The 15,419-nt window shown below is 46.3% G+C and overlaps 1 protein-coding gene across 1 annotated transcript in view; it reads right to left on the reverse strand.

Moving 5' to 3' along the window:
• Positions 1-15,419, reverse strand: part of LOC115077794 (vomeronasal type-2 receptor 26-like) — a 65,771-nt gene that overhangs the window by 13,972 nt on the left and 36,380 nt on the right. Inside the window, exon 3 of the mRNA XM_029580081.1 lies at positions 7,015-7,242. Within this exon, the coding sequence (XP_029435941.1) occupies positions 7,015-7,242 (228 nt within the window). The remainder of the gene's footprint in view (positions 1-7,014; positions 7,243-15,419) is intronic.

The following is a 15,419-nucleotide window of genomic DNA, read 5'->3' on the forward strand; positions in this document are numbered from 1 at the left end:
ACGTTTGTTCACGCCTGGTGCGCGAACAAAAGTATGCGATTGCGCAAATTTTTAAAATCTACCCCATTGATTCTTATGGTCCAAAAACATCAAAGGGCTATAGAAATGAATGGGAAACAAAATAAATGAAATACATAGGATTCCTCTCTTGTGGGACCCAAAGAAAATGGAGGAGTCCAGAGAAAGAAATGAATGGGACCTCATTTGTTTCAGCCTGTGCTTTCTTTTTAAATGACTGAACATCCCTAGGCTTTACCCAGGTGCACAGTTAAGGTATTACCCTCCCAGTGTATTAACTGCAAAGTCCTCAAATTCTTCCCAGTAAAAAGAGCAGGTCTGATAGTGATGTACAGGTAAAATATTGGACAATTTTATGGCTGAACTTAATTTTTGGTGGTGGGGGGGAAGGCGGGGTCATTTAAATTTGATTGTTTTTTTTTTCTGAAAATAGTATATGCTATTTGCTGAAATGAAAAAGTCAAAAATTTGAGGGAGAGGGGGTGGAAGCATATTTTATTTAAGATTTAATGAAAAAAGAAAGGCCTCAATTTATTCAGCATGCACATTCATTTTAGATGAGCATAGGTCCTTAATTTCTGCTTTATCAAAGCGACTCAAAGATACTAAGAATAAGGTTTCTTTTACATTATGATTTTTTTACCAGAGGGGAAGATATTTTGTTTAATGCTATATATCTTCGTTTTAGGTATATTTCATTTGCTCCAGCTGTTTTCAATCACAGGTCCATCCATCTCTCTATCAGTCGGTACTCATAGGCAAAAGTAGTGCATAATTTGCATGAAATTTGGCATGTGCATCCATGCTAAACTTGACTTTAGTTCAGATTGGTCCAAAATTACAATTGTCTGACAATTTTACATGAAAAAACAGAGTGCTGAATAGGAGAAATCAATCTGGAAAGACTTCCAACTCACCAAAAGCTCCAATTTCCCTCTCACCATCAGCAGCCCAATAGATATAAAAGATATTGGTTTGAATCCTAGCCAAAAACCTGAGGGAACAATAAATATTGCTGCCATCACCCCCATTGCTTCTCCCAGCATAACTACCACTTCTCAACAGCCTACTAGGAATGATCCTCTGCTCATCCTACTAGGAATGATCCTCTGCTCATCCAGCTCATCCCTGCTCCAGTGCAGCATTTCTACTGCTGCCAGTAGAAGGCTTAGTCATAAGAACAAAAGAACATAAGAAAATGCCATACTGGGTCAGACCAAGGGTCCATCAAGCCCAGCATCCTGTTTCCAACAGTGGCCAATCCAGGCCATAAGAACCTGGCAAGTACCCAAAAACTAAGTCTATTCCATGTAACCATTGCTAATGGCAGTGGCTATTCTCTAAGGGGCGGATTTTAAAAGGCGCGCGAATAGCCTACTTTTGTTTGCGCTCCAGGCGCAAACAAAAGTACGCTGGATTTTAGTAGATATGCGCGGAGCTGCGCGTATCCACTAAAATCCTGGATCGGCGCGCGCAAGGCTATGAATTTTGTATAGCTGGCGCGCGCCGAGCCGCGCAGCCTACCCCATTCCCTCCAAGGCCGCTCCGAAATCGGAGCGGCCTCGGAGGGAACTTTCCTTTGCCCTCCCCTCACCTTCCCCCCCCTTCCCCTACCTAACCCACCCGCCCGGCCCTGTCTAAACCCCCCCTTACCTTTGTCGGTGGATTTACGCCTCCCAGAGGGAGGCGTAAATCCCCGCGCGACAGCGGGCCTCCTGCGCGCTGGGCCGCGACCTGGGGGCGGGTACGGAGGGCGCGGCCACGCCCCCGGACCATAGCCACGCCCCCGTACCCGCCCCCAAAACGCTGCCGACACGCCCCCGAAACGCCGCAACGACCGGGCCCGCCCCCGACACGCCCCCCTCCGAGAACCCCGGGACTTACGCGAGTCCTGGGGCTCTGCGCGCGCCGGGAGGCCTATGTAAAATAGGCTTCCCGGTGCGCAGGGCCCTGCTCGCGTAAATCCGCCCGGTTTTGGGCGGATTTACGTGAGCAGGGCTCTGAAAATCCGCCCCTAAGTGAACTTAATAGCAGGTAATGGACTTCTCCTCCAAGAACTTATCCAATCCTTTTTTAAACACAGCTATACTAACTGCACGAACCACATTCTCTGGCAACAAATTCCAGAGTTTAATTGTGCGTTGAGTAAAAAAGAACTTTCTCAGATTAGTTTTAAATGTGCCCCATGCTAACTTCATGGAATGCCCCCTAGTCTTTCTACTATCCGAAAGAGTAAATAACCGATTCACATCTACCCGTTCTAGACCTCTCATGATTTTAAACACCTCTATCATATCCCCCCTCAGTCGTCTCTTCTCCAAGCTGAAAAGTCCTAACCTCTTTAGTCTTTCCTCATAGGGGAGTTGTTCCATTCCCCTTATCATTTTGGTAGCCCTTCTCTGTACCTTCTCCATCGCAATTATATCTTTTTTGAGATGCGGCGACCAGAATTGTAAACAGTATTCAAGGTGCGGTCTCACCATGGAGCGATAGAGAGGCATTATGACATTTTCCGTTTTATTCATCATTCCTTTTCTAATAATTCCCAACATTCTGTTTGCTTTTTTGACTGCCGCAGCACACTGAACCGACAATTTCAATGTGTTATCCACTATGACGCCTAGATCTTTTTCTTGGGTTGTAGCACCTAATATGGAACCCAACTTCGTGTAATTATAGCATGGGTTATTTTTCCCTATATGCATCACCTTGCACTTATCCACATTAAATTTCATCTGCCATTTGGATGCCCAATTTTCCAGTCTCACAAGGTCTTCCTGCAATTTATCACAATCTGCTTGTGATTTAACTACTCTGCACAATTTTGTGTCATCTGCAAATTTGATTATCTCACTCGTCGTATTTCTTTCCAGATCATTTATAAATATATTGAACAGTAAGGGTCCCAATACAGATCCCTGAGGCACTCCACTGTCCACTCCCTTCCACTGAGAAAATTGCCCATTTAATCCTACACTCTGTTTCCTGTCTTTTAGCCAGTTTGCAATCCACGAAAGGACATCGCCACCTATCCCATGACTTTTTACTTTTCCTAGAAGCCTCTCATGAGGAATTTTGTCAAACGCCTTCTGAAAATCCAAGTATACTATATCTACCGGTTCACCTTTATCCACATGTTTATTAACTCCTTCAAAAAAGTGAAGCAGATTTGTGAGGCAAGACTTGCCCTGGGTAAAGCCATGCTGACTTTGTTCCATTAAACCATGTCTTTCTATATGTTCTGTGATTTTGATGTTTAGAACACTTTCCACTATTTTTCCTGGCACTGAAGTCAGGCTAACCGGTCTGTAGTTTCCCGGATCGCCCCTGGAGCCTTTTTTAAATATTGGGGTTACATTTGCTATCCTCCAGTCTTTAGTTACAATGGATGATTTTAATGATAAGTTACAAATTTTTACTAATAGGTCTGAAATTTCATTTTTTAGTTCCTTCAGAACTCTGGGGTGTATACCATCCGGTCCAGGTGATTTACTACTCTTCAGTTTGTCAATCAGGCCTACCACATCTTCTAGGTTCACCGTGATTTGATTCAGTCCATCTGAATCATTACCCATGAAAACCTTCTCTATTACGGGTACCTCCCCAACATCCTCTTCAGTAAACACCGAAGCAAAGAAATCATTTAATCTTTCCGCGATGGCCTTATCTTCTCTAAGTGCCCCTTTAACCCCTCGATCATCTAACGGTCCAACTGACTCCCTCACAGGCTTTCTGCTTCGGATATATTTAAAAAAGTTTTTACTGTGAGTTTTTGCCTCTACAGCCAACTTATTTTCGAATTCTCTCTTAGCCTGTCTTATCAATGTCTTACATTTAACTTGCCAATGTTTATGCTTTATCCTATTTTCTTCTGTTGGATCCTTCTTCCAATTTTTGAATGAAGATCTTTTGGCTAAAATAGCTTCTTTCACCTCCCCTTTTAACCATGTCGGTAATCGTTTTGCCTTCTTTCCACCTTTCTTAATGTGTGGAATACATCTGGACTGTGCTTCTAGAATGGTATTTTTTAACAATGACCACGCCTCTTGGACATTTTTTACTTTTGTAGCTGCTCCTTTCAGTTTTTTTCTAACAATTTTTCTCATTTATCAAAGTTTCCCTTTTGAAAGTTTAGCACGAGAGCCTTGGATTTGCACACTGTTCCTTTTCCAGTCATTAAATCAAATTTGATCATATTATGATCACTATTGCCAAGCGGCCCCACCACCGTTACCTCTCTCACCAAGTCCTGTGCTCCACTGAGAATTAGATCTAAAATTGCTCCCTCTCTCGTCGGTTCCTGAACCAATTGCTCCATAAAGCTATCATTTATTCCATCCAGGAACGTTATCTCTCTAGCGTGACCCGATGATACATTTACCCAGTCTATATTGGGGTAATTGAAGTCTCCCATTATTACTGCACTACCAATTTGGTTAGCTTCCCTAATTTCTCTTAGCATTTCACTGTCCATCTCACCATCTTGACCAGGTGGACGGTAGTATACCCCTATCACTGTAGTCTTCCCTGATACACAAGGGATTTCTACCCATAAAGATTCAATTTTGTATTTAGTCTCATGCAGGATGTTTATCCTGTTGGACTCTATGCCATCCCGGACATAAAGTGCCACACCTCCTCCCGACTGCTCCTCTCTGTCATTGCGATATAATTTGTACCCCGGTATAGCACTGTCCCATTGGTTATCCTCTTTCCACCATGTCTCTGAGATGCCAATTAAGTCTATGTCATCATTTACTGCTATACATTCTAATTCTCCCATCTTACTTCTTAGACTTCTGGCATTAGCATACAAACATTTCAAAGTTTGTTTTTTGTTTGTATTTTCATTCTGCTTTTTAATTGATAGGGATAAGTTAGAATTTTTTAGCTCAGGTGAGTTTTTAGTTACAGGCACTTGGACTACTTTTCTAATTATTGGTACCTCACTGTCGGGATGCCCTAATTCTAATGCATCATTAGTATCCTTTAAAGATACATCTCTCCGAACCATGCGCTGCTGAGCGACTGTCGGCTTTCCCCTTTGTTCTAGTTAAAAATCTCTTTTTTAAAGGTTAGCGCCAGCAGTCTGGTTCCACCCTGGTTAAGGTGGAGCCCATCCCTTCGGAAGAGACTCCCCCTTCCCCAAAAGGTTCCCCAGTTCCTTACAAAACTGTATCCCTCTTCCTTGCACCATCGTCTCATCCACGCATTGAGACTCCGGAGCTCTGCCTGCCTCTGGTGACCTGCGCGTGGAACAGGGAGCATTTCAGAGAATGCTACCCTGGAGGTTCTGGATTTAATCTTTCTACCTAAGAGCCTAAATTTGGCTTCCAGAACCTCCCTCCCACATTTTCCTATGTCGTTGGTGCCCACGTGTACCACGACAGCCGGCTCCTCCCCAGCACTGTCTAAAATCCTACCTAGGTGACGCGTGAGGTCCGCCACCTTCGCACCAGGTAGGCATGTTACCAGGCGATCCTCACGCCCACCCGCCACCCAGCTATCTACATTCCTAATAATCGAATCACCAACTATGACGGCCGACCTAACCCTTCCCTCCTGGGCAGTAGGCCTTGGGGAGATATCCTCAGTGCGAAAGGACAATGCATCACCTAGAGAGCAGGTCCTTGCTACAGGATCCTTTCCTCCTACATCTGGTTGGTGCTCTCCCATTATGAGACCTTCTTCCTCCAAGGCAGCACCAGGGCTGCCAGTCTGAAGTTGGGACTGGACTACTATGTCCCTGAAGGTCTCATCTATATACCTCTCTGTCTCCCTCAGCTCCTCCAGGTCTGCCACTCTAGCCTCCAGAGATCGGACTCGTTCTCTGAGAGCCAGGAGCTCTTTGCATCGCATGCACATGTACAACTTCTCACCGGTGGGTAAAAAATCATACATGTGACACTCGATGCAAAAGACTAGTAGACTAGTCTACAGCTACTTCTTATTAATGTGTGCATTTTACTTTCATAGAAGGAACAACTCCCCACTTTTGAACTGAGATTGGGTCACTAGTTCTAAATGGGGATTGGTTTCTTCTTTTAATGAGCATTGAATAAATGAATAAGAAACATGCTATGCTTTCTCATTTGTATGCCAGGGTGCACATATTTAGATATCTGCGTCATATCTCATGGAGCTTTTGGTGTAGACTCAATATTTTGATAGCCCGTTTTTGGACCACCTATAAAATCTTCCTATACTGTTTGAGTGTTTTCTGAACTGCAGACAAACAAACAGCAAGATAAGATGCAAATAACATTTTTGTAAATCCTTATTGGCATCCAGTCCCATTCCCCCATCACCCACCCTACTAAATTACTCACATTATTGCCCAAATCTGCCCTCCAACCCTGAAAAGAGTCCAAGGGTGTCCCCACCCACTCAACCCCTCTTCAAATTCTGAAAAAAAAATCCCTTGGTCTTTTTCTAATCCTCACCCTCTCCCCTTTCCCCTTCCGTCCACAATCCCATCTCGAATCCCCTACCTGATCCTGCACCCTAAAAGACCCTCAGAGCACAAGCTTAATGTCTAACACCAGAAAAAAGATCAGCCCCAGCCATATAAAATGCCCTAGCACCAAACAGACTCATCCCAGATCTCCCATCCTTCTGAAAACTGGTAAAAACATAAACCGTTGAAGCCCTGTATAACATTAATCCTGTATAATCTAATCTCCATAAATATATATGGATATATAAACCCTAGGCCCACTCTACTAAACTTGCTGTTTTCACAAACAGTATTTGATATATCTGATATACTTCTGTATAATCACCTGCACTCTGATTTGAACCTCTATTGCACTAAATCATTCTGAGATTTGCATATTGGATTTTAAATATCTGCAATAGAACCTGTAACATGCTTTGGGCTCTTGTTGGAAAAGCATGAATGATGATTTGACATAAAGCTGGTATCTTATGATGATATGATTATTTAAACAGAATGCAATACATAGTCTAATGAGAACAGAATATAAAATGCCAAACCTCGGTAAAGTACGGATTCCATAAGATGACACTTTGGTTCACAAAGAGCTGCTGGCCAGTTGATTCTGATAATTTAAAATTTCCAACACTGCTGCTGATGAATAAGCCATTGGGGAGCAGGAGCCAGTTTATGATGTCATAGTGAACTGGCACATTCCCTTTCTCATCAAAGAAGATCTCATATCCATCAGGGGTTTTAAAGTGAACATTTTTAATGTATTGGTTGAGCTACAAATGAAAACAAGGTTAGAAAATTCTGTCTCAGACTAGACCTGAAACCTTTTCAATTGATGCTACTGCACACTTGATTCAAACTTTTGCTAAATTAACCTCATAGTGTATCTATTATCATATACCCAATGTAAGCACACATTTTTCTGAGCCTAAAAATTGTGAATAGATGTGATACTTAATTGACAGGGTCATTAAGAAACACGTGACAAGGACCTAATGTACGCGATACCGACCGCATCTCGGTGCTAAAATTTAAATCAGGGGGAGGGAAGGAGTGTGGGTGGGTTTGGGCAGGGCTATGGCCCGGCAGTGCTGTGAACAATAATGTTTTCCACATTATCACTGCTTCAATGGCAGGGGAGAAAGACTGATACTTCACTTTCAATGCATATCCAGCATAGCTCTCTGCTTCAACGGCAGGTGAGGAAGTTTGACACTTCACACATATCCAGCATAGCTCTCTGCTTCAACGGCAGGGGAGTAAGTCTGATATTTCACTCTCAATGCAAAGCCAGCATAGCTCTCTGCTTCAAAGGCAGGGGGGAATGAAGAAAAGGGGATCTATACAGACAACGACCAATGACTGAATTATATAGTCTGGGTAAACAAATAAGCATGGGTGTAGCTTGCTTATTGCGGTGGTTAATACCCCTAACTAATTAAGCTATTTCACTTAGATGCAGTTCCAACACTGCTCTCTATATTAATGGCGGGGTGGAAGGGAAATAGAACCAAAAGGTTACTAAGGGCCAAGAGTAACAGATAAGTATGAGAAAAAAAAAAGTGCGAAAGCTTGCTGGGCAGACTGGATGGGCTTTTTTTGGTCTTCTTCTGCCTTCATTTCTATCACTGGCAGTACTGCAGGAAATTATACCACCTTTTCACATGGCACAGTGAGGGCAAAAGTGTGTGGCCTACTCGCAACCGCGAAAGGCAAAATCGCGCCACCGCGATGTGGCCAGCTGTATACATTTGCCAGTGACCCTTTTTTCCCTATGGGCCATCATATAGCAGAATGATAAACCCTACGGTGAGTTATTACAATAAGAAAACATAAAGGGGTAGATTTTAAAAGATGTGTGCGCATGGTTATAAACACGCGCAGGGCTCAATGCATTGCGGGAGGCATGTATTTTATAAAGTTTGCGCATTTGTGCACATATGTGCGCTTGTTTCATCCGTGACTTGTGTGCATCCGTTGTGCACATTGTGGGTATTTGTGCACATCATGCCTTTGCGAGCTCCCCATGCACACACGAACGTGAGGGAGGGACTTCCTGCTCCTTCAGTGTATGCAAAATGGCTGGCAGGGGGAAGCGGCCAAATTTCACCACCAGGGACCTATCTCTGCTTGCGTCCCTGGTGGTGGAGAAAGAAAGGTGCCTCTTCCCCATACCTGGACACAGGACACACTACCCCCGCCTAAGGAGGGCCTGGCAGGAGGTGCAGGCCTGATTTAATCAGAGGGCTTCCCACCCCCGTGGAGTAAGTTGACAGTCTTTACAGTTATGCAATTTACTGCAGATGGGGGCACTGTCAGGGTGAAGGTCGCGTTAGGCCTGGGAGGAGGAAAGTGAGTGAGAAACAGAATGTTATAGTATAGGGTTATGGATGGAGAGTGTAATGTTAACCCCCAAAGATTATTTGCATTGTTTATTTGCATCATGTCTATTGAACCTCAGTATTATGATTCTTCAAGGTAGCAAAATGTTGGTATAGCACTCATTGTCACATACCAGTATGCAAGTCCTGTTAGCACCTACACTCATGGTACTCTTTCCATTTTTTCCAATGGATAGAGGACCTGAAGAAGAAGATCCAGTGGCTGCGCCTAAAGAAGAGGAGGTGGCAGAGCAGTTGCGGGCGGAGTGGGCTGGGCCTGGTGGTAAGTAGGGATGTGAATCGTTTTCCATATCGTCTTAACGATAGAAATCGTGTGGCAGGAGAAGAAAATCGTGTTTGGCACGATTATTTCATTGAAAAATCGTTAAAAATCGTTTTTTCCGATTAGTGCGCACTAACGAGTTAGTGCGCACTAACTCAAAATGATACAAATAGACACTTTTCAGGTCACTGAAGGTCAGTTAGGAATGAATATGTGTTCCTATTGGCTGGCAGCCCTCTTATCTATTGATGTTACCAAGGTTTCCACTGAGGTGATGGTTGGGGGGATGGGAAATGGAACTGGAAACTCATGAACACCAACAGAAAATGAAACAAAGTGTTCACACTTCCCAGGTCAGTAAAGGTCACTTAAGAATGAATATGTATTCCTATTGGCTGGCTGTGCTCTTATCTATTGATGTTACCAAGGTTACCACTGAGGTAATGGTTGGGGGGATGTGAAATGGAAACAGTTGGAAGCTTGACATGTGATGATCAGCACTCACGTGACTAGAACTTCTTTGTTTATTATTTTTGTTAGCAGGCACCTGAAATGCTAGTGCATGTTGAATTTGCCAATCACTGTGCATTTTAGAAAGGTGGTCCTGGCTGGAACTGTACACAGTTCAAATATATGTAATTGATTGTTGGTAAGTGTATTTTTTAAGTAGCCACACTGGCACAAGTATGTTTACTTTTCCTCCTACTTAACTCACTAGCTCAGCTTTGTAAGAAGGGCTTCTCTGCTTGAGTGAGGGTCAGGCAGCTCCCCCCTGTCTGTGCAGCCAGCCTCTCACTAGTAATGCAGGGAGGGAGCTGTCTCAGACTTCACCATCCTCCTCCCCCCCCCCCCTCACCCACACACCATTCACTAGCTGGGACATGGGGGAAGTCAGGAGTGAGGGTCAGGCAGCTCCCCCCTGTCTGTGAAGCCAGCCTCTCACTAGTAATGCAGGGAGGGAGCTGTCTCAGACTTCACCATCCTCCCCCCCCCCCCCCCTCACCCACACACCATTCACTAGCTGGGACATGGGGGAAGTCAGGAGTGAGGGTCAGGCAGCTCCCCCCTGTCTGTGAAGCCAGCCTCTCACTAGTAATGCAGGGAGGGAGCTGTCTCAGACTTCACCATCCTCCCCCCCCCCCCCCTCACCCACACACCATTCACTAGCTGGGACATGGGGGAAGTCAGGAGTGAGGGTCAGGCAGCTCCCCCCTGTCTGTGAAGCCAGCCTCTCACTAGTAATGCAGGGAGGGAGCTGTCTCAGACTTCACCATCCTTCCCCCCCCCTCACTCACACACCATTCACTAGCTGGGACATGGGGGAAGTCAGGAGTGAGGGTCAGGCAGCTCCCCCCTGTCTGTGAAGCCAGCCTCTCACTAGTAATGCAGGGAGGGAGCTGTCTCAGACTTCACCATCCTCCCCCCCCCCCTCACCCACACACCATTCACTAGCTGGGACATGGGGGAAGTCAGGAGTGAGGGTCAGGCAGCTCCCCCCTGTCTGTGAAGCCAGCCTCTCACTAGTAATGCAGGGAGGGAACTGTCTCAGACTTCACCATCCTCCCCCCCCCCCCCCTCACCCACACACCATTCACTAGCTGGGACATGGGGGAAGTCAGGAGTGAGGGTCAGGCAGCTCCCCCCTGTCTGTGAAGCCAGCCTCTCACTAGTAATGCAGGGAGGGAGCTGTCTCAGACTTCACCATCCGCCCCCCCCCCTCACCCACACACCATTCACTAGCTGGGACATGGGGGAAGTCAGGAGTGAGGGTCAGGCAGCTCCCCCCTGTCTGTGAAGCCAGCCTCTCACTAGTAATGCAGGGAGGGAGCTGTCTCAGACTTCACCATCCTCCTCCCCCCCCCCCCCCACCCACACACCATTCACTAGCTGGGACATGGGGGAAGTCAGGAGTGAGGGTAAGGCAGCTCCCCCCTGTCTGTGAAGCCAGCCTCTCACTAGTAATGCAGGGAGGGAGCTGTCTCAGACTTCACCATCCTCCCCCCCCCCCTCACCCACACACCATTCACTAGCTGGGACATGGGGGCAGTCAGGAGTGAGGGTCAGGCAGCTCCCCCCTGTCTGTGAAGCCAGCCTCTCACTAGTAATGCAGGGAGGGAGCTGTCTCAGACTTCACCATCCTCCCCCCCCCCCCTCACCCACACACCATTCACTAGCTGGGACATGGGGGAAGTCAGGAGTGAGGGTCAGGCAGCTCCCCCCTGTCTGTGAAGCCAGCCTCTCACTAGTAATGCAGGGAGGGAGCTGTCTCAGACTTCACCATCCTCCCCCCCCCCCCCCCTCACCCACACACCATTCACTAGCTGGGACATGGGGGAAGTCAGGAGTGAGGGTCAGGCAGCTCCCCCCTGTCTGTGAAGCCAGCCTCTCACTATTAATGCAGGGAGGGAGCTGTCTCAGACTTCACCATCCTCCTCCCCCCCCCCCTCACCCATACACCATTCACTAGCTGGGACATGGGGGAAGTCAGGAGTGAGGGTCAGGCAGCTCCTCCCTGTCTGTGAAGCCAGCCTCTCACTAGTAATGCAGGGAGGGAGCTGTCTCAGACTTCACCATCCTCCCCCCCCCCCTCACCCACACACCATTCACTAGCTGGGACATGGGGGAAGTCAGGAGTGAGGGTCAGGCAGCTCCCCCTTGTCTGTGAAGCCAGCCTCTCACTAGTAATGCAGGGAGGGAGCTTTCTCAGACTGGTATCAGGGTCAGGGCACTGTGTGCAGGAAGATCACAACACTCCTGGTATTAATAGGGATAGGGCACTGTAAGAGATGACTGTAGTAGTTTGAATAAAGATCTGATGTTTCTGCTCTCCTCACACCAAACAAAAACAACACACAAGCAGAGAAGCCCTTCTTACAAAGCTGAGCTAGTGAGTTAAGTAGGAGGAAAAGTAAACATACTTGTGCCAGTGTGGCTACTTAAAAAATACACTTACCAACAATCAATTACATATATTTGAACTGTGTACAGTTCCAGCCAGGACCACCTTTCTAAAATGCACAGTGATTGGCAAATTCAACATGCACTAGCATTTCAGGTGCCTGCTAACAAAAATAATAAACAAACAAGTTCTAGTCACGTGAGTGCTGATCATTACATTACTTTTTTTGTCAAGCTTCCAACTGTTTCCATTTCACATCCCTCCAACCATTACCTCAGTGTTAGCCTTGGTAACATCAATAGATAAGAGCACAGCCAGCCAATAGGAATACATACATACATATTCATTCCTAAGTGACCTTTACTGACCTGGGAAGTGTGAACACTTTGTTTCATTTTCTGTTGGTGTTCGTTAGTTTCCAGTTCCATTTCCCATCCCCCCAACCATCACCTCAGTGGTAACCTTGGTAACATCAATAGATAAGAGGGCAGCCAGCCAATAGGAACACATATTCATTCCTAACTGACCTTCAGTGACCTGGAAAGTGTTTATTTGTATCATTTTCAGTTAGTGCGCACTAAATCGAGTTAGTGCGCACTAACGGGGAGTTAGTGCGCACTAACTCGAGTTAGTGCGCACTAACACGATTTAACGTTTTTTAACGATAAATCGTTAGAATTTCTATTGTATCGTGTTCTATAACGATTTAAGACGATATAAACATTATCGGACGATAATTTTAATCGTTGAAAAACGATTCACATCCCTAGTGGTAAGTGAGCCTTCCCTGCTAATGGAATGTTCTTACATGATCTTGCACATGCATGTACTGTTTATTCTGACCCCCTCCTTTTGTTTTAAAATGCTGCAGAACCTGAACAAGGCCAGGAAAGGCCAGGCCCAGCTATGGCACCCGAACCACCAGCAGTCACTCCAGGGGGGGAGCCAGATTCTCCCCTACCAGGCAACATCGCAAATGTTAAAATAAATGTTTTTACTGTTTACCACAGGTGTGTTTATTTTAGATGAGGGCAGACTGGTAGAAGGGAGGGTGGTGATGGCTGGAAGGGGGAGGGGTCATGGATGGAAAGGAGGGTCAAGGGGGAAGGGGGAATGTTATTGATGGGTGGGGGTCATGGATGGAAGGCTGGCTCAAGGCAGGGGGAAGGGAGGCATTGATGGAAGGGTGGGTCATGGAAGGGGGATGAGGGCTCATGAAAGGGGGGATGGTAGGGATGTGAATCGTTTTAGGACGATTAAAATTATCGTCCGATAATTTTAATATCGTCTTAAACCGTTATGGAACACAATACAATAGAGATTCTAACGATTTATCGTTATAAATCGTTAGAATCGTGAGCCGGCACACTAAAACCCCCTAAAACCCACCCCCGACCCTTTAAATTAAATCCCCCACCCTCCCGAACCCCCCCCAAATGAGTTAAATAACCTGCGGGTCCAGCGGCGGTCCGGAACGGCAGCGGTCCGGAACGGGCTCCTGCTCCTGAATCTTGTTGTCTTCAGCCGGCGCCATTTTCCAAAATGGCGCCGAAAAATGGCGGCGGCCATAGACGAACACGATTGGATGGCAGGAGGTCCTTCCGGACCCCCGCTGGACTTTTGGCAAGTCTCGTGGGGGTCAGGAGGCCCCCCACAAGCTGGCCAAAAGTTCCTGGAGGTCCAGCGGGGGTCAGGGAGCGATTTCCCACCGCGAATCGTTTTCGTACGGAAAATGGCGCCGGCAGGAGATCGACTGCAGGAGGTTGTTCAGCGAGGCGCCGGAACCCTCGCTGAACGACCTCCTGCAGTCGATCTCCTGCCGGCGCCATTTTCCGTACGAAAACGATTCGCGGCGGGAAATCGCTCCCTGACCCCCGCTGGACCTCCAGGAACTTTTGGCCAGCTTGTGGGGGGCCTCCTGACCCCCACGAGACTTGCCAAAAGTCCAGCGGGGGTCCGGAAGGACCTCCTGCCGTCCAATCGTGTTCGTCTATGGCCGCCGCCATTTTTCGGCGCCATTTTGGAAAATGGCGCCGGCTGAAGACAACAAGATTCAGGAGCAGGAGCCCGTTCCGGACCGCTGCCGTTCCGGACCGCCGCTGGACCCGCAGGTTATTTAACTCATTGGGGGGGGTTCGGGAGGGTGGGGGATTTAATTTAAAGGGTCGGGGGTGGGTTTTAGGGGGTTTTAATGTGCCAGTTTTGCTATTTTTAGATTTTTCACGATTTTTCATGATTTTTCACGATATTTTACCCCCCCAAACGGCAACAATACGATTCCCTCCCCCTCCCAGCCGAAATCGATCGTTAAGACGATCGAGGACACGATTCACATCCCTAGGGGATGGTATGGATGGCAGGGGGTGTGGGTGAAGCAAGGGTGGTGAATGGGAGTATAGTACTAATCAATAATATGTACAAAGAAAAAGAGACTGCTTTCTTTGATGGTAACACTTCAACAAATCTTCCAACGGTCAAGGAGGAACAACCAGCTGACAAGCCAAGGATGTATTGCACAATCAGCATCACCAGTGTTGCAATGAAGATCGGCAGCGCCCTCACCAGGTACACATATAGCTGTGATGTCCAACTACATGAACATGCATCACATATAGGAAAACACATGACTAAGATTGCCCTAGCTATCTTCTCATTGTTTCTTCATAGCTGTGGGCCGCAGGGAGGCCCTCAGGGCTGTGTAGCAAAAAAGTATTTTAGTTAGATATAGGTTTATGTGTTTATTTATTTTATACATTGTTACTATAATATAGCTGATGGAGGATAGGTTACACACTCACAGGGGGGTCATTGTAGTGCACATAAGGATCATAAAGAAAACATGGTTAAGGAGGAACTGCTGAGGGACAGAACACCTTTGTACTTACCATCCCTATTCCTTTTTCTACTATTAGAGAGAGAGAATATGAATGCTGCAGTATTATACTGACCATGTAGAGGGGGCAACCTTAGGCCAAAATATATCAGTAAATCACAGACTCTCAAAATATCACAGCACATGCATAGTCTATTTTCTTCTTGAACATCGCATCCACATGCTCATATTTCTTTAGGACAAGAAATGCAAAATAGTTTTTGTAACCTCACCACTGTTAGAAAGCTTCAGGTTGCCCCCAGCCTGGAAAAAACCAATCTTGTTCCAGGTATGTAATACAGGTCCCTTCTACCTCTCAAAATCCATCAACATACCAAGCTATAGAATACCTTCTGGCTACAAGAAAGTTTGCAGAGCTAGTATAGTGTGAAGAGATTCAAGTGACATACAAATGTGAGCAGCTACAATACACTGATTTATGAACTCACATAGGCATGTGAGAAGCAGATAAGACATGTTTGAAAGCGAAAGTCTGGCATGGATCCTTTTATAGA

The sequence above is a fragment of the Rhinatrema bivittatum genome, chromosome 16 (genome assembly GCF_901001135.1).
Source record: "Rhinatrema bivittatum chromosome 16, aRhiBiv1.1, whole genome shotgun sequence".
Classification (NCBI taxonomy): domain Eukaryota; kingdom Metazoa; phylum Chordata; class Amphibia; order Gymnophiona; family Rhinatrematidae; genus Rhinatrema; species Rhinatrema bivittatum.